The 15,839-nt window shown below is 35.9% G+C and overlaps 1 protein-coding gene across 1 annotated transcript in view; it reads right to left on the reverse strand.

The window, feature by feature from the left end:
• Nucleotides 1-15,839, reverse strand: part of LOC128987096 (ras-related and estrogen-regulated growth inhibitor-like) — a 155,452-nt gene that overhangs the window by 52,324 nt on the left and 87,289 nt on the right. The window contains exon 4 of the mRNA XM_054407794.1: nucleotides 1,027-1,103. Coding sequence (XP_054263769.1) covers nucleotides 1,027-1,103 — 77 coding nt within the window. The remainder of the gene's footprint in view (nucleotides 1-1,026; nucleotides 1,104-15,839) is intronic.

Below are 15,839 nucleotides of genomic sequence, written 5' to 3' on the forward strand. Positions count from 1 at the left end.
ACAAACACACCGACAACTTGTATTTGATATGGCAAACGTAGGGCGTACATTCTGCTTGATCCACAAGGCAATTGCAACACTAACACAAACCTTACGAACTTTAATATGTGATTTTTAAACAATAGCTAATTGCAAAAAAAGTATACACACGCGGCATTTTCATGTATTTTTACAGTAATTTAATAAATATGAAATCTAATATTAGCTTGTTCATACAGTAAACACTTTCGTTATTGGTACGTTTTTTGGAATGTGTGCAAGTTGTATAAGCTAATTAGATAACTACAGGCTATCTAATATGATACAAATACAATATTTTTTTAAGTTTTCAGATTAACGACTAAAAAACGCTTAGGAAAAGGTAATATAGTAATAGAGCGCGGGCTTTGGTTTCCGAGTTCACGTCATATCAATCTCCAATTTCAAGAGTCGTGAAATCTTTAGCCATCATAGGTGCTATCGGTGGTATGTACAATACATGCATCGGATTAACGTCATTACAATATAGTTGCCTTAGGACCAATAGCTTTCAGTTGTGCTAATAGGCCTAACCCCACAACCCTCTAGGCTTAGCCTGATGTAATATACAAAGTAATGTGGTTCCGGGCTAGAACCTAGGGTTCAAATATGTAAGGGAAGGGCATAAAAAAATAAAGTCTTTGCATGCTCAGACACCAATACATTTTGGTTTAACTTTTTGACTTGAGCATTCATAATTGTATGAACACTTATTAATAACTGTATTAATCTTTAGATAAACAATCTATTCATACTGATCAGCAAAGTAAAATCATTGACCTCCAGTCAAAGATAACATTTTATTACATATGTTTTCCTTAACACTTTTGGAATTTTGAATGAGCAATTTGATTGATAGTTTCGGTGGACAAATATTGTTCGTAGATAATACAATCTGGTGGAAAACCTAGCTGATGGTATGAAGAGAAATATTTGACAAACGTAGAATTACCTTACACATAGAGGCATATTGTTATTGAATGAATGGTGGTGATAGTTGATACTTACGGCACATTTACACGTGTCTAGAATCTCAACCTCCGTGGTGACGCTGTCAAACGTGACGTTGTGTCTGTACATGAAATCTGAAACACAACATTCAGGGTCATTGTCTGAGGTGTCCTCCAGCCGAGCGAGCAAAGGGTTATACAGTATAGTGTCAGGTTGATGTTGTACATTCATGTCTAAAACATATTAGACCAAATTATAAACAGTTAGAGGGTAAAACACGTTTCATATTTTGTTGAACTTTTATTAGTGCTTATCCCATAGCCGCATCAATATTGTCTTTAAAACTCACTTCATGGCTTCATCAATATAACAACGCATGTATTTGTTTTTCTCCATGGCGGAAAACGTTTATAATTGTCCTAGTTTACCTCTGTAAACCAATTCAGTCTGCTGATTGGAATCAAGCCACAATAATATTGAAAGTGTTTATATCAACTATTAATGCTCGTTTACTGGCTAATTTAATCTTAACTAAGATAAACATTGATAACTTCTGATTTTCTATTGCTAAATAAATTAACAGCTTCATTATTCTTAAATGCAATGTCACTTTGTTGGCACTCTTCCCAGTTTTATAAGTCAAAGGAATCGTATAGAATTTTATTATTTTAATGACTCAATTAAAGAAGCGTGCGAAAATGTGGTTCTAAAACCTTTCTAAACGAGTTTTGGCTCTGCAGTCTACTTCAGTGTCATCTGAAACCTTGGTTTAAGTGTTTCAATGCGTACAGTTATGTGACCAATGCTACTTCACTCATAGATATAAGAGAGGGGTAGATATAGCGTATTGAGTAGACCAAGGAAAACCAAGACCAAACAGAGATATGAATCAGTGACGGTATACAAAAACTTTACCTTTACTCTTAAAGGCATATATCAGCTATGTATGATATATGCAGAGCATAATTTGAGGGAGCCTCAATATATTTTTAGAATCTGGCATTAAACGTAAACTGATGACAAGGTAGCTTATTTGAGGTGTGGTTGATTCCCAACTTATGTCAATCTAAGAACAATGTAAATGTTAGTCCAAGTCAAAAATCAGTTGCAGTGTCTGTTTTCTTAGTTTATTTGTGTACTTGGACGGATATAAATCAAGAATTTTACATTTCAATAAGCTATATGATGTACCTGTACTATTTTACTAAATGTCATAACTCAAACTCAACTAACTGTATTTACCTTTTTACAAACATAGAATAACAAATAAACATATGATAATAATTAATAGAAATTAACAGGTGTTATGAAATAAACTGTTCTCACAACATCCTCCCTTTTAAGTTTGAAAGTTCTTCAACCAGCTTGGTTTGTGTATATTTCTCTTTGGACGGTTGTATGGTTCTGTTTGATGTGTATTTGTTGACAAATTTTGTTCACTGTTTTCCTCTCTTAAATAAGGGGCAAGTTTGAGGTGGAATCGATTTCTTCTCACATTCCTCTTATCAGTTTCAACAATATATGAACGAGGGCTGTCCAGGATTTTCACAATTTTGCCATGTCTTCTAAGGTCCACAATCCAAACTGGGTCTCCTATATGAAGAGGATTGAGAGTTTGCACTTTGTGCCTTCTATCATAGTTGTGTTTGTACTTCTCACGATATGTTTCTTCTCTCCCTTTTAGATCCTTTAGATCTGGTTTTCCACTAAGAAAATGTCCTGTCTGAGGCAATGTGCTCCGTAATCGCCTGTTCATAAGAAGCTGAGAGGGACTGAACCCATTCCAGAGGGGTGTCGTTCGATAGGCTAGAAGCACTAAATAAGGGTCTTCCACATTTTTCTTTAGAATCATTTTGGCGATTTTCACTGCCGCTTCAGCCTCTCCATTGCTTTGGGAAAATTTTGGGCTACTTGTTACATGCTTGAAGCCATAAACTTTGGAAAATGTCTTGAAATCTGAATGTTCAAGGACTTGAAATTGAGACCCACAGTCCGACCTAATTTCTTCTGGAATGCCGGGTCGACAGAAAAAGGCTTTGCATCTCATTATTTACTTCTCGTGATGTTAATGACTCTAATTCAGCTATCTCAAAATATCTGGAGTAATAATCTGTCACAGTCAAAAACCAAACGCCTTCAAGTTTGAACAAATCCATCGCAAGTGTTTTCCATGGCCTATCAGGGAACTGTTTGGGAAGCAATGGTTCATGACTGTTCCTTGAATGTTTAATACAAGTAGGGCATGATTTCACCATACTTTCAATGGCTGAAGAAATTCCTGGCCACCAGACTGACTCTTTTGCACGTAAACGACACTTAGTGATTCCAAAATGACCTTCATGTACTCTTTGAAGTGCCCAAGACTGCAGAGCTGGCGGAATTACAAGTCTTGAACCTCGTAGTATCATCTCATTATCAACACTTAGCTCATCCTTAACTGAATTATACGGTTTTAGGTCATCTCGTAATGATGTCTTAGAAGGCCAACCTTGGATGATTATTTTTTTCAGTTCACGTAAAGTCGGATCTTTATTTTGTTCCTCCAATACTTTAGCAACTATGCAGTCGTTTATATCAATGGACGACAAAACCATTTGAACAAACGCTTGAGTTTCTTCTTCTAACTCACGGTCATCAGTACCTGAAAATGGGAGAGGTGCTCTTGAAAGAGCATCAGGAACTAGAAGCTGCTTTCCAGGAATATAAGTAATTGAAAAATCATATCTCATGAGACGCAATCGAATTCTTTGAATTCTTGGAGACAATTCATCAAGATGTTTGGATTTCAAAATTTGAAGTAGTGGTTTGTGATCTGTTTGTATTGTTATTCTCTTGCCAATAATAAATTCTTGAAACTTTTCACATGCCCAGGCAACAGCTGTAGCCTCCCTCTCGATGTTTGCATAGTTTTTTTTTCAGAAGGAAGAAGGCTTCGGGATGCAAATGATACTGGTCGTATAGAACCATCATCTTGAACTTGAGAAAGAGTTGATCCTAGTCCTTGAAGCGATGCATCACAGGAGATAATTGTTTCCCGATTTACATCGTAAATGGCTAGGCAAGGAGAGTTAGTCAAAATGAGTTTTATTTCATCAAATGCCTTCGCCTGCTCTGGAGCCCATATCCATGGAACGTTAGCTTGAAGTATTGAATTCATTGGGGCCAAAATCTTAGCTTTGTCAGGAATAAACTTACCAAGAAAGTTTACCATCCCATTGAACCTTTGAAGTTCTTTTACGTTTTTTTGGACAGTCCATTTTGAGAATGGCGGAAACATTTTCCTTATCAACAGAAATTCCATCGGATGAGAGGAAAAGCCCAAACTCTGCCCTGCTAAGCACAGTTGTGGTAACTGACATTTTTAGGGAAAATGAGATATGGTTTCCATGTGATTCTACACATACTTAGGATCATATAAATAGCCTTAAATGCCGTATATGTTGTTGTATTTATTTATAAAAAGCTTATTTTCTTTGCCGTATCTGCAGTTTAGGAGTGTTTTACTAAGCGCAGTTGTTGTAACTTACATTTACTAGGGTATTTAAGTTGTATCCAACAACAGATACAACGATTTCCCTTAGGAATGATATGTTACCACAAAACGCTTTAGCAATCCATCAGTTACGGCAATTTAGTTTAGCATAATCCCCATTATTGGCCGAGTATTCCTATATAAGTGCCGTGTTGTTGGAATCAAAGCTTTTGTCTCTTTGAATTGAGGCGACCTATTATTATCATATAATGAATTTAATTTCCTTTATATTGACATTCCACTTAATAGTATCATTTTTACGGCAAAATTTTAACAGAGTATCTTGTAGGCCTATTAAATGATGGGCCTTTCTTTAGAAGAGGTCATTTATTCTGCCAATAATGTAAGCATAAAAAATTAAACTGTAAGTTACGTTTTTACAGGCCAATCTGATGAAATAAATTATGACTTGAGTTAAGGGGTTTCTGGTTCAGATAATGTAGGCTTGATAAATGAAATTGAGATTTTAACAGGTCAATCTGATGATCTTAATGAAGATGTACCTACTTATGAAAATTACTCATAACAAAAACGTCTCAAAAAGTTGGTAACATTTTTTTACAACCTTGTGCTATAACAAAACCAATGATAGGATTATTCAAGATATGTCTAAGGAAAATGGTGTCTCGCCAAAACCTGATGGGAGGAAAGGATGCCCCATAACAAGATTGACAGATCATCGATTGCTGATCCCCAATAACCATACAAATTGTTAAAAAATTTTCAAAAGTTGTATTACAATAATTGTTTTACAACCATTAAAAACCATTTTGATTTAAACTTCACATTACAACAATTTTAATATGATTGAAATTATCTTTAAATTGTTTAACAATCAGTTTTATGCAGTATACAAAATAAATTTTAATACAAGTTTTAAAATTGTTTTATTCTTTGTTTTGTTATAAAGAATTTCAAAACAATTTTCCAAACAATATTTAAATTGTTTACAAAAGTATTTAATAATTGTTTGTGTAGGTCTAGTTCTAAAAAACAAATTTCAACAATTTTAAAATCAATTTTTTCACAATATTTAAATTGTTTACAAAACTATAGGACAATAGTTTGTGTAGTTCTTAAAAAACAAGTTTCAACGTTTCAACAATGTTGAAATAAACGTTTTATTTGTTTGATTATTGATGTTTGATTAAATATGAGATGTTTTAATCTTAAATAATAGGTTTTATCCCTGTTTTGGCAATTTTTTAAGTAGCATGCATTTAATTTGGATTATATATGTTTTATCATTCATGTTTATTAACAGCTTATAATGCTTACAATTTTTTGTTTTAAATTGTAATGAAGTAATCGGAAAAGTATTAAAATAAAATAAAATAAAATATGTTCATCATTATTGTACAGTTAAAGCATGGTAATTAATTAATTCTTCTTATAAAGAATTTTTTTGGAAAATATAATACAATTGTTTACAATTTTATACCAGTTATGTACGAACCTACATGAATTAACATACATATATGTAGTGTCGTGTGCTTCTATATTATAAATAATTATTTAAATAGGTAAATTCATAATGTATAAGTTATCGACTTTTGTGATAAGTTACCGATAACGTTGTGATAGTTGCGATACTAGATACAATGGTGGAACACCTGCTAAACATATAATAATTAATAATAAATAAAAATATTTTTTATATTTAAATTTTCTAACTTATTTAAGAAAAGTTTCAGTAGGTAGTTGAACAATTTAAGGGGGAAGATTAATCAATCATAACAATTATAATAACATCACTAATGGTATAATTCATATATATTTAAATATCAGTATCTTCTCCAACCCCCCCCAAAAAAAAAAAAAAAAAAAAAAAAACAATTCAACAACTTCCAGTTGTTGAATTGAACAGCCAAAACAGAATCATAGTATCAAAAATATTTCAATCCAGAAATTTTGTTTATTTTGGGAACCTTATATTTTGTTGCAATTGAAACAATAACCATGATTTTGCTGGACCAGTTTGTGGCATCTGCAAAGATACAACATATTGGCTTAGGAAAATTAAGTTGCCACTATATGGCCAAGTATATTTGATTGTAATTGATAAGAACTAAAGCATTATCTAATTTCTTAAGTATTTAAAATGTTTTCATGTTAAAAAATAATTTTGGAAAAAGATTTAGCGTTAAAAAATACATAAGATGTGACCAAAAAAATTGTTTAAAGTCAATTTTTGACTGTAGGGCATAGTTTTAAATATACTACCCTTATTTTCTCAATTTTACCAAGATGTCAGTTACCACAACTGTGCTTAGCAGGGCAGAATTTAATACTTGACTTCCCAAACTCAGTTTTGTCTTTGTTAAGTGTCATTCCTACATTTTTAAGCTTTTCAAGTACTTGCCGAACAACTGTATCATGTTCTTCTTTCGTTTTGCCCCAAATCAGAATATCGTCCATATGGACTGCGACATTTGACTGTTTGTCTAAGATTTTGTTCATGCATTTCTGAAAATGTTCAGGTGCTGATGTGATTCCAAATGGAAGTTTGAGAAATTTAAAACGTCCAAAAGGGGTAAGGAAAGTAGTTAGATCCTGGGAATTTTCATTTAAGGGGACTTGCCAAAAACCACTGTTTGCATCAAGTTTTGAAAACCATTTTGCTCCTGAGATTGAGCTGAGAGACGTTTCAATTTTGGGAATCGGATGATAAGACCGCTGGATGGATTCATTCAACTTTGTTAAGTCAACACATATGCGGACATCTCCATTAGATTTAGGCACTACTACCATTGCTGAGCACCATTCAGTAGCATGCTCAACTGGTGTGATTACATTATTTTGTACCATACTTTCTAGTTCTTTTTTCACTTGACACATTAGGGGTAAAGGTACTGTCCTAGGAGTGGTTATTGCGTATGGCTTTGCGCCATCCTTAAGTGCTATTGTGTAGGGATCAGGAATGACGCCTAGACCACTAAACATTTCATGGTATTCGGTAAAAAAGTCACTGTCTACCTCTGCAACTGAATTAACAAAAGTTAAAATTTCCAAGTCCTGTATTGCTGGACGACCAAGCAAGGGTGTTATGAGTCCCTTCACTACGTATACCATGTGATTTATTTTAACATCTCTGTATTGGATATTAGCTTTAACACAACCTACAGTTTCTAATTTTGTTCTACCAGCCCCAAACAACTCAACTTGAGTCGGCTGGATCCTACTTGGATCAACTATGCCAGGGGGAATTACTGTTACATCTGCCCCTGAATCAATTTTAAATGTTTGTGGTTTACCCTCAAATACTAATTCTAGTTTCCAGGGCTTACATTTTGACCCATCCCCAAGTGTACCTATGAATACTTTATTATTTGAAGGTCCAAGTTCACTTACTTCATTTTCGTCAGTTACTTCCTGTGCTTTAGATCTGCAGACCTTCGAAAAGTGATCAATCTTTTTGCATAAGTTACATGTTGCGCTTTTTGCTGGACACGTGCTTCTTGGATGGGACGGTTTATAACCACACCAGATACATTGCGCTGGGTATTCTTGTTTCTTTTGACGAAACCTATATCCTTGATTTTGGTTTGAACTCGATGACGTAGTTGCTTCAATTTGAACTCTTTTCTCATCACATAAATCTGCCTTCTCTTTCTTTACGTTATCTGCATGTCTTATTACTGTAATGGCCTTGTCTAAATTCATCTCGGGATCTAGCAACAAGCGATCACTAAGTTTCTCATCATTTAAACCCAGTATTAGCACCATCAACACCATTTCATCATTAAGTGAACCCCAGTCACAGGTTCTAGCCAAGGAATGGAGACTAACTATAAACTCTTCAACTGTTTCATTAATTTTTTGTTGTCTCTTCAAAAACTTTGCTCTTTCAAAAATTAAGTTCCTCCGTGGAATAAAATGTTTGTCAAATAAATCTAAGACTTCTTCAAATGTTAGCGTTGATTCCGTTGCTAAATTAAAAGATGCAAAAATCTCATCAGCTTTCTCACCTAATGTGTATATAAGAGTGTTGATTTGTTTGTTCTCAGACTCTTCAGATAGCCCAGATGCTGACCGATATCTTTGAAATCGTGTTTTCCATCTTGGCCAATCTGCTGGTACAAAGGAGAAACTAGCTGGAGGTTGAATAACTGAATGAGTGTTTGATACAATGATTGACTTCTTAGTTGAATTGTTGTATTCATTTTCTCTGCTTCTTCCATTTTCATTATCTTCATAGTCAGATTGTTTCCTTCTTGGATTTCTCTTCTGAGGCATAGCTCTAAACCGCTGCCACCATGTACTATTTTACTAAGAATTAAGTGAATGCACTGTTTTATGTCATAACTCAAACTCAACTAACTTTATTTACCTTTTTACAAACATAGAATAACAAATAAACATATGATAATAATTAATAGAAATTAACAGGTGTTATGAAATAAACTGTTCTCACAACAGTACCATTTCTTTGCACTATTTAACTGTTCAACTATTTAATGATATTATTACTAAAAAAATCGTTTAGCCGAAAGGTTTGCTTTTATAAAAACGAAATGCACTTTCAGGCTTTTATATTAGTTAAATAAATTAGCTACGAGTAAATTAAAACTATATTTGTGTTTTGAATACCCTTTTTTCATTTTTATATTTTTTAACCACACAGAAACCATTAGTCTAAAAACGGAACCCTTGTCCTAGCTAGTAACATCTCCAATGGAACCAGTATGTTTTTTTGTATAACTTGTAAAATAATATTTTTTTCGCCAGGTGTCTTCTTGCATCCTTGATTTACACGTTATTTATGGATGAACATCTCAGTATACGTAATCCGTTAAATTACAGAAGCAACCAGTTTCGGCTCCTAAATTGAACTGGGAATATTTACATTGAGATCGTCAAATGTAAAACATACAACATTTACTTTAAGAGTAAAAAGACATATTTAAGGTAACTGATTAGTTAACGGACGGCGCTAACTTGGTGAAATGCAAGTCCTGACATCTGTTCATCATAACGCCTAAACCTGAGAGTATCCAATTAGTTTTCTGCGTGGTAAAGACACACATTATTGTGATGTATAAAATCTATAAGACTTCCGATAACATTATTTTTTGGTGAAAATTTCATGGATGAGTGTATTTTATGCACAAGATAGCTATAATACTTGTTTAAATTGGAAACACATTAAATATCCATAGTTACTACGCTGGAGGTTTTTGTACAGCACATATATTAGATTTAAGTATACAGTTACATTCGGCAATGATAAATTTCATTAAGTATTGCAGTTGGCCCATAACTCCATTTCTCCATTTTTGTATGCCGCCTTTAAAAGAAAAATCTGCTTGTGAAATATCGCTAGTTCATAACACACCTCTACCTGATGCCAAGTTTGTATCCACCGAAGGACACAACACCAAAATGATCCGGAGATTCAAATATGAAAATGACCTCACTAAAAACGACAATCACAGATGTTCCGTGCAATATGAGGCCCAGGACGGAAAAACAATAACGAAGGAAATTTTGTTTGGGCCTTATGACGATGTTAATAAATCCAGAGACTGCAACGAAATATGGCTAATTCACAATGAACCGACAGAGTTGTCCTTTATAATTAAGTAAAGAAAACATGTAATAAATTAATACAAATGGAGAAATACAAATTATCTACTAAGGTATTACACTCTCTGCTTATTCAACCCATAAAACGAAAGAAAATACCATCTATATAAAACACCATTAATTTCAGTGACATAAGGCACTGCATACAACAAAATCTTTTTGATAATATCAAAAATGTTCTGAACTAATCTTATCCTAAAATCCAATGATACTTTACGTATTAATCCTATATTTATTTAGAGTTCAATAAAATGCTTACCGTTACAATCAGCACCATTAGGTGTCTGTTCTGTTCAATAAAGGAAATTCTAGTGGGATGGTTCGGGTACGTAGTACAAATTGACTGACGCAACACTGTATTTACATACTAGACAACTTTCTATTTTCATTATCGGTTATCACTGTAGCTGATTTTATATTCGGGTCGGGTAGAGGAAGTGGCAGCACGCACGTCTTGGAGACGTTAACGGGTGGGTAGAACTTACGCGTCCTTCATAATCTACTAGTGGCCTACATTCATCCTCAATGAACTGTTTGAAAACAATTAACTTTGCTAAATTTCTGAATGTATTGAACTTAACAATACAACCGTATGGTGTTTATGAAATTGTTAATGACAAGAAAATGTATAGATTATTCAAGGAACGTGAAATAGAACATTTCATACAAATGTTACTACTTTACAAATTAAAATAATACCCCTTAATATCAATCTGTTAACTCATAATTCCATCTTTAGTCATTCTATTATAACACAGATTCGCAATGAACGCGCTTCCCTATCTTTAATTAATGTTTAGGTATCTATAAACTCAAAGTCATTTTCTCCCAAAAAAGCTGGAGTTGAGCTGATAGTCTGTAAACAATCAAATTAAAAATTTTGGTGTCAAAATTCGTCCTAAAAAATTACAAGCGTAAGATTTGTTTGTGTTTATTATCGTGTTGATTGTCGTATTTTCTTACAAAATACATATCCTTTTAACTACAGACAGTTTAAGACGATGATAGAAAAATGGTTTGTTTTAAAAGTGCTACTTTTGGACATTTACATCTTACCAACGAAAGAGAACTAAAGTCACGAGACAAGGCTAAGTAAATGCAAACCTGTTGTTTATATTCCAACTGGATAGCAGGACGCTTCCATTCAAATTTATTGCGATCCGCAGAGATAAGAGGAGTGATAAGATGAGATTTACCATGGAGGGTGTAGACCGAGTGACCTGCTCCAGATCCGCCCTTTCCCCTGCCTTGCCGTTATAATTATCAACCAATGCCAGCGTGAATCATTTTCAGGAAGAGAAATCTTCCGCGCTCTTTTACATCGGAGCAGCTTAAAATTGCTAATAGTGTAATTGATTGTAGTTTATCAGGGAGAGAGTTCAAGTACCACTGTCCAGTGTCCATTTCCCTTTTCCTTTTTGCTACTTACTCAACGTCAGGTAGTAGCACTTGTTCCTTTCCACGCAAGTATCTTTTTGACCAACACGACACTAAGGAATAATTAGTCGCAGCTAATTAGTTTTAACGAAAGATTAATTTAATTAATAGGTTGGCTCCGAATGTGTTCACTAATGCATAAGGCGAAAGTAAGGCATTTAACAGGAGTTTCGCTGTTTTTGCTTATTAGGTGTGTAACTACTCTTCCCAGAAGCGCCGTGGGCGATGGTCCGGCTGTAAATTTGTTTCTTTGCTCGTCAGACGTCGTTAAACGATGAACGTGTGTTGAGCCTCGGTGGTGTATCGTATCTCCTACTGAGCTTCTGCTTCTTATACCAACCTTTGGACTCTGTTTTGTATGTTGATTCAAAACAGAAGGTAGATAGTTTCTTTGCTCGTCAGACGTCGTTAAACGATAAACGCGTGTTGAGCCTCGGTGGTGTATCGTATCTCCCACTGAGCTTCTGCTTCTTATACCAACCTTTGGACTCTGTTTTGTATGTTGATTCAAAACAGAAGGTATATAGTTTCTTTGCTCGTCAGACGTCGTTAAACGATAAACGCGTGTTGAGCCTCGGTGGTGTATCGTATCTCCTACTGAGCTTCTGCTTCTTATACCAACCTTTGGACTCTGTTTTGTATGTTGATTCAAAACAGAAGGTAGATAGTTTCTTTGCTCGTCAGACGTCGTTAAACGATGAACGTGTGTTGAGCCTCGGTGGTGTATCGTATTTCCTACTGAGCTTCTGCTTCTTATACCAACCATTGGACTCTGTTTTGTATGTTGATTCAAAACAGAAGGTATATAGTTTCTTTGCTCGTCAGACGTCGTTAAACGATAAACGCGTGTTGAGCCTCGGTGGTGTATCGTATCTCCCACTGAGCTTCTGCTTCTTAGACTAACCTTTGGACTCTGTTTTGTATGTTGATTCAAAACAGAAGGTAGATAGTTTCTTTGCTCGTCAGACGTCGTTAAACGATGAACGTGTGTTGAGCCTCGGTGGTGTATCGTATCTCCTACTGAGCTTCTGCTTCTTATACCAACCTTTGGACTCTGTTTTGTATGTTGATTCAAAACAGAAGGTATATAGTTTCTTTGCTCGTCAGACGTCGTTAAACGATAAACGCGTGTTGAGCCTCGGTGGTGTATCGTATCTCCTACTGAGCTTCTGCTTCTTATACCAACCTTTGGACTCTGTTTTGTATGTTGATTCAAAACAGAAGGTATATAGTTTCTTTGCTCGTCAGACGTCGTTAAACGATAAACGCGTGTTGAGCCTCGGTGGTGTATCGTATCTCCCACTGAGCTTCTGCTTCTTATACCAACCTTTGGACTCTGTTTTGTATGTTGATTCAAAACAGAAGGTATATAGTTTCTTTGCTCGTCAGACGTCGTTAAACGATAAACGCGTGTTGAGCCTCGGTGGTGTATCGTATCTCCCACTGAGCTTCTGCTTCTTATACCAACCTTTGGACTCTGTTTTGTATGTTGATTCAAAACAGAAGGTATATAGTTTCTTTGCTCGTCAGACGTCGTTAAACGATGAACGTGTGTTGAGCCTCGGTGGTGTATCGTATCTCCCACTGAGCTTCTGCTTCTTAGACTAACCTTTGGACTCTGTTTTGTATGTTGATTCAAAAAAGAAGGTATATAGTTTCGTTGCTCGTCAGACGTCGTTAAACGATAAACGCGTGTTGAGCCTCGGTGGTGTATCGTATCTCCCACTGAGCTTCTGCTTCTTATACCAACCTTTGGACTCTGTTTTGTATGTTGATTCAAAACAGAAGGTATATAGTTTCTTTGCTCGTCAGACGTCGTTAAACGATAAACCCGTGTTGAGCCTCGGTGGTGTATCGTATCTCCCACTGAGCTTCTGCTTCTTAGACTAACCTTTGGACTCTGTTTTGTATGTTGATTCAAAACAGAAGGTATATAGTTTCTTTGCTCGTCAGACGTCGTTAAACGATAAACCCGTGTTGAGCCTCGGTGGTGTATCGTATCTCCCACTGAGCTTCTGCTTCTTAGACTAACCTTTGGACTCTGTTTTGTATGTTGATTCAAAACAGAAGGTAGATAGTTTCTTTGCTCGTCAGACGTCGTTAAACGATGAACGTGTGTTGAGCCTCGGTGGTGTATCGTATCTCCTACTGAGCTTCTGCTTCTTATACCAACCTTTGGACTCTGTTTTGTATGTTGATTCAAAACAGAAGGTATATAGTTTCTTTGCTCGTCAGACGTCGTTAAACGATAAACGCGTTTTGAGCCTCGGTGGTGTATCGTATCTCCTACTGAGCTTCTGCTTCTTATACCAACCTTTGGACTCTGTTTTGTATGTTGATTCAAAACAGAAGGTAGATAGTTTCTTTGCTCGTCAGACGTCGTTAAACGATGAACGTGTGTTGAGCCTCGGTGGTGTATCGTATTTCCTACTGAGCTTCTGCTTCTTATACCAACCTTTGGACTCTGTTTTGTATGTTGATTCAAAACAGAAGGTATATAGTTTCTTTGCTCGTCAGACGTCGTTAAACGATAAACGCGTGTTGAGCCTCGGTGGTGTATCGTATCTCCCACTGAGCTTCTGCTTCTTAGACTAACCTTTGGACTCTGTTTTGTATGTTGATTCAAAACAGAAGGTATATAGTTTCGTTGCTCGTCAGACGTCGTTAAACGATGAACGTGTGTTGAGCCTCGGTGGTGTATCGTATTTCCTACTGAGCTTCTGCTTCTTATACCAACCTTTGGACTCTGTTTTGTATGTTGATTCAAAACAGAAGGTATATAGTTTCTTTGCTCGTCAGACGTCGTTAAACGATGAACGTGTGTTGAGCCTCGGTGGTGTATCGTATCTCCCACTGAGCTTCTGCTTCTTATACCAACCTTTGGACTCTGTTTTGTATGTTGATTCAAAACAGAAGGTATATAGTTTCGTTGCTCGTCAGACGTCGTTAAACGATAAACGCGTGTTGAGCCTCGGTGGTGTATCGTATCTCCTACTGAGCTTCTGCTTCTTATACCAACCTTTGGACTCTGTTTTGTATGTTGATTCAAAACAGAAGGTATATAGTTTCTTTGCTCGTCAGACGTCGTTAAACGATGAACGTGTGTTGAGCCTCGGTGGTGTATCGTATCTCCCACTGAGCTTCTGCTTCTTATACCAACCTTTGGACTCTGATTTGTATGTTGATTCAAAACAGAAGGTATATAGTTTCTTTGCTCGTCAGACGTCGTTAAACGATGAACGTGTGTTGAGCCTCGGTGGTGTATCGTATCTCCCACTGAGCTTCTGCTTCTTATACCAACCTTTGGACTCTGATTTGTATGTTGATTCAAAACAGAAGGTATATAGTTTCTTTGCTCGTCAGACGTCGTTAAACGATGAACGTGTGTTGAGCCTCGGTGGTGTATCGTATCTCCTACTGAGCTTCTGCTTCTTATACCAACCTTTGGACTCTGTTTTGTATGTTGATTCAAAACAGAAGGTATATAGTTTCTTTGCTCGTCAGACGTCGTTAAACGATAAACGCGTGTTGAGCCTCGGTGGTGTATCGTATCTCCCACTGAGCTTCTGCTTCTTATACCAACCTTTGGACTCTGTTTTGTATGTTGATTCAAAACAGAAGGTAGATAGTTTCTTTGCTCGTCAGACGTCGTTAAACGATAAACGCGTGTTGAGCCTCGGTGGTGTATCGTATCTAACTGAGCTTCTGCTTCTTATACCAACCTTTGGACTCTGTTTTGTATGTTGATTCAAAACAGAAGGTATATAGTTTCTTTGCTCGTCAGACGTCGTTAAACGATGAACGTGTGTTGAGCCTCGGTGGTGTATCGTATCTCCCACTGAGCTTCTGCTTCTTATACCAACCTTTGGACTCTGATTTGTATGTTGATTCAAAACAGAAGGGAGATAGTTTTTTTTTTTTTTAATCAATTACATTGATTACAACCGATTACATTTTACTATATGACATTGCATTACATTATCAATTCTTAAAACCAAATACAGGTGAAAAATGATCGAGTGAAAGGCCTTGTATGATTTTATTGGTTTTTAAGTCAAGACCTTTCAAATACAAGTGCTATGATTAACTACAGCCGCGTCCAGTTTCGAACTATGAAAAGGCTTCTTATTCAGGATCCAACTAGCAACCATATGATTGTTAGGCATTAAACCACTCAGCTACAACGCAAATTGACTGTGCAAGTCTTATGTCCAAAGATTCAATTAGCATATCAATCGCCCCTAAACTTTTAAAATTCTTTCACAGTTCCGTGTGAATGATGGTTAGCCACCAGAGTGATTGAATATAGTAACTA

Source organism: Macrosteles quadrilineatus, unplaced genomic scaffold (genome assembly GCF_028750875.1).
Source record: "Macrosteles quadrilineatus isolate MER2022 unplaced genomic scaffold, UCM_ALF_1.0 Scaffold_2__2_contigs__length_208266976, whole genome shotgun sequence".
In the NCBI taxonomy this organism is placed as follows: Eukaryota; Metazoa; Arthropoda; class Insecta; order Hemiptera; family Cicadellidae; genus Macrosteles; species Macrosteles quadrilineatus.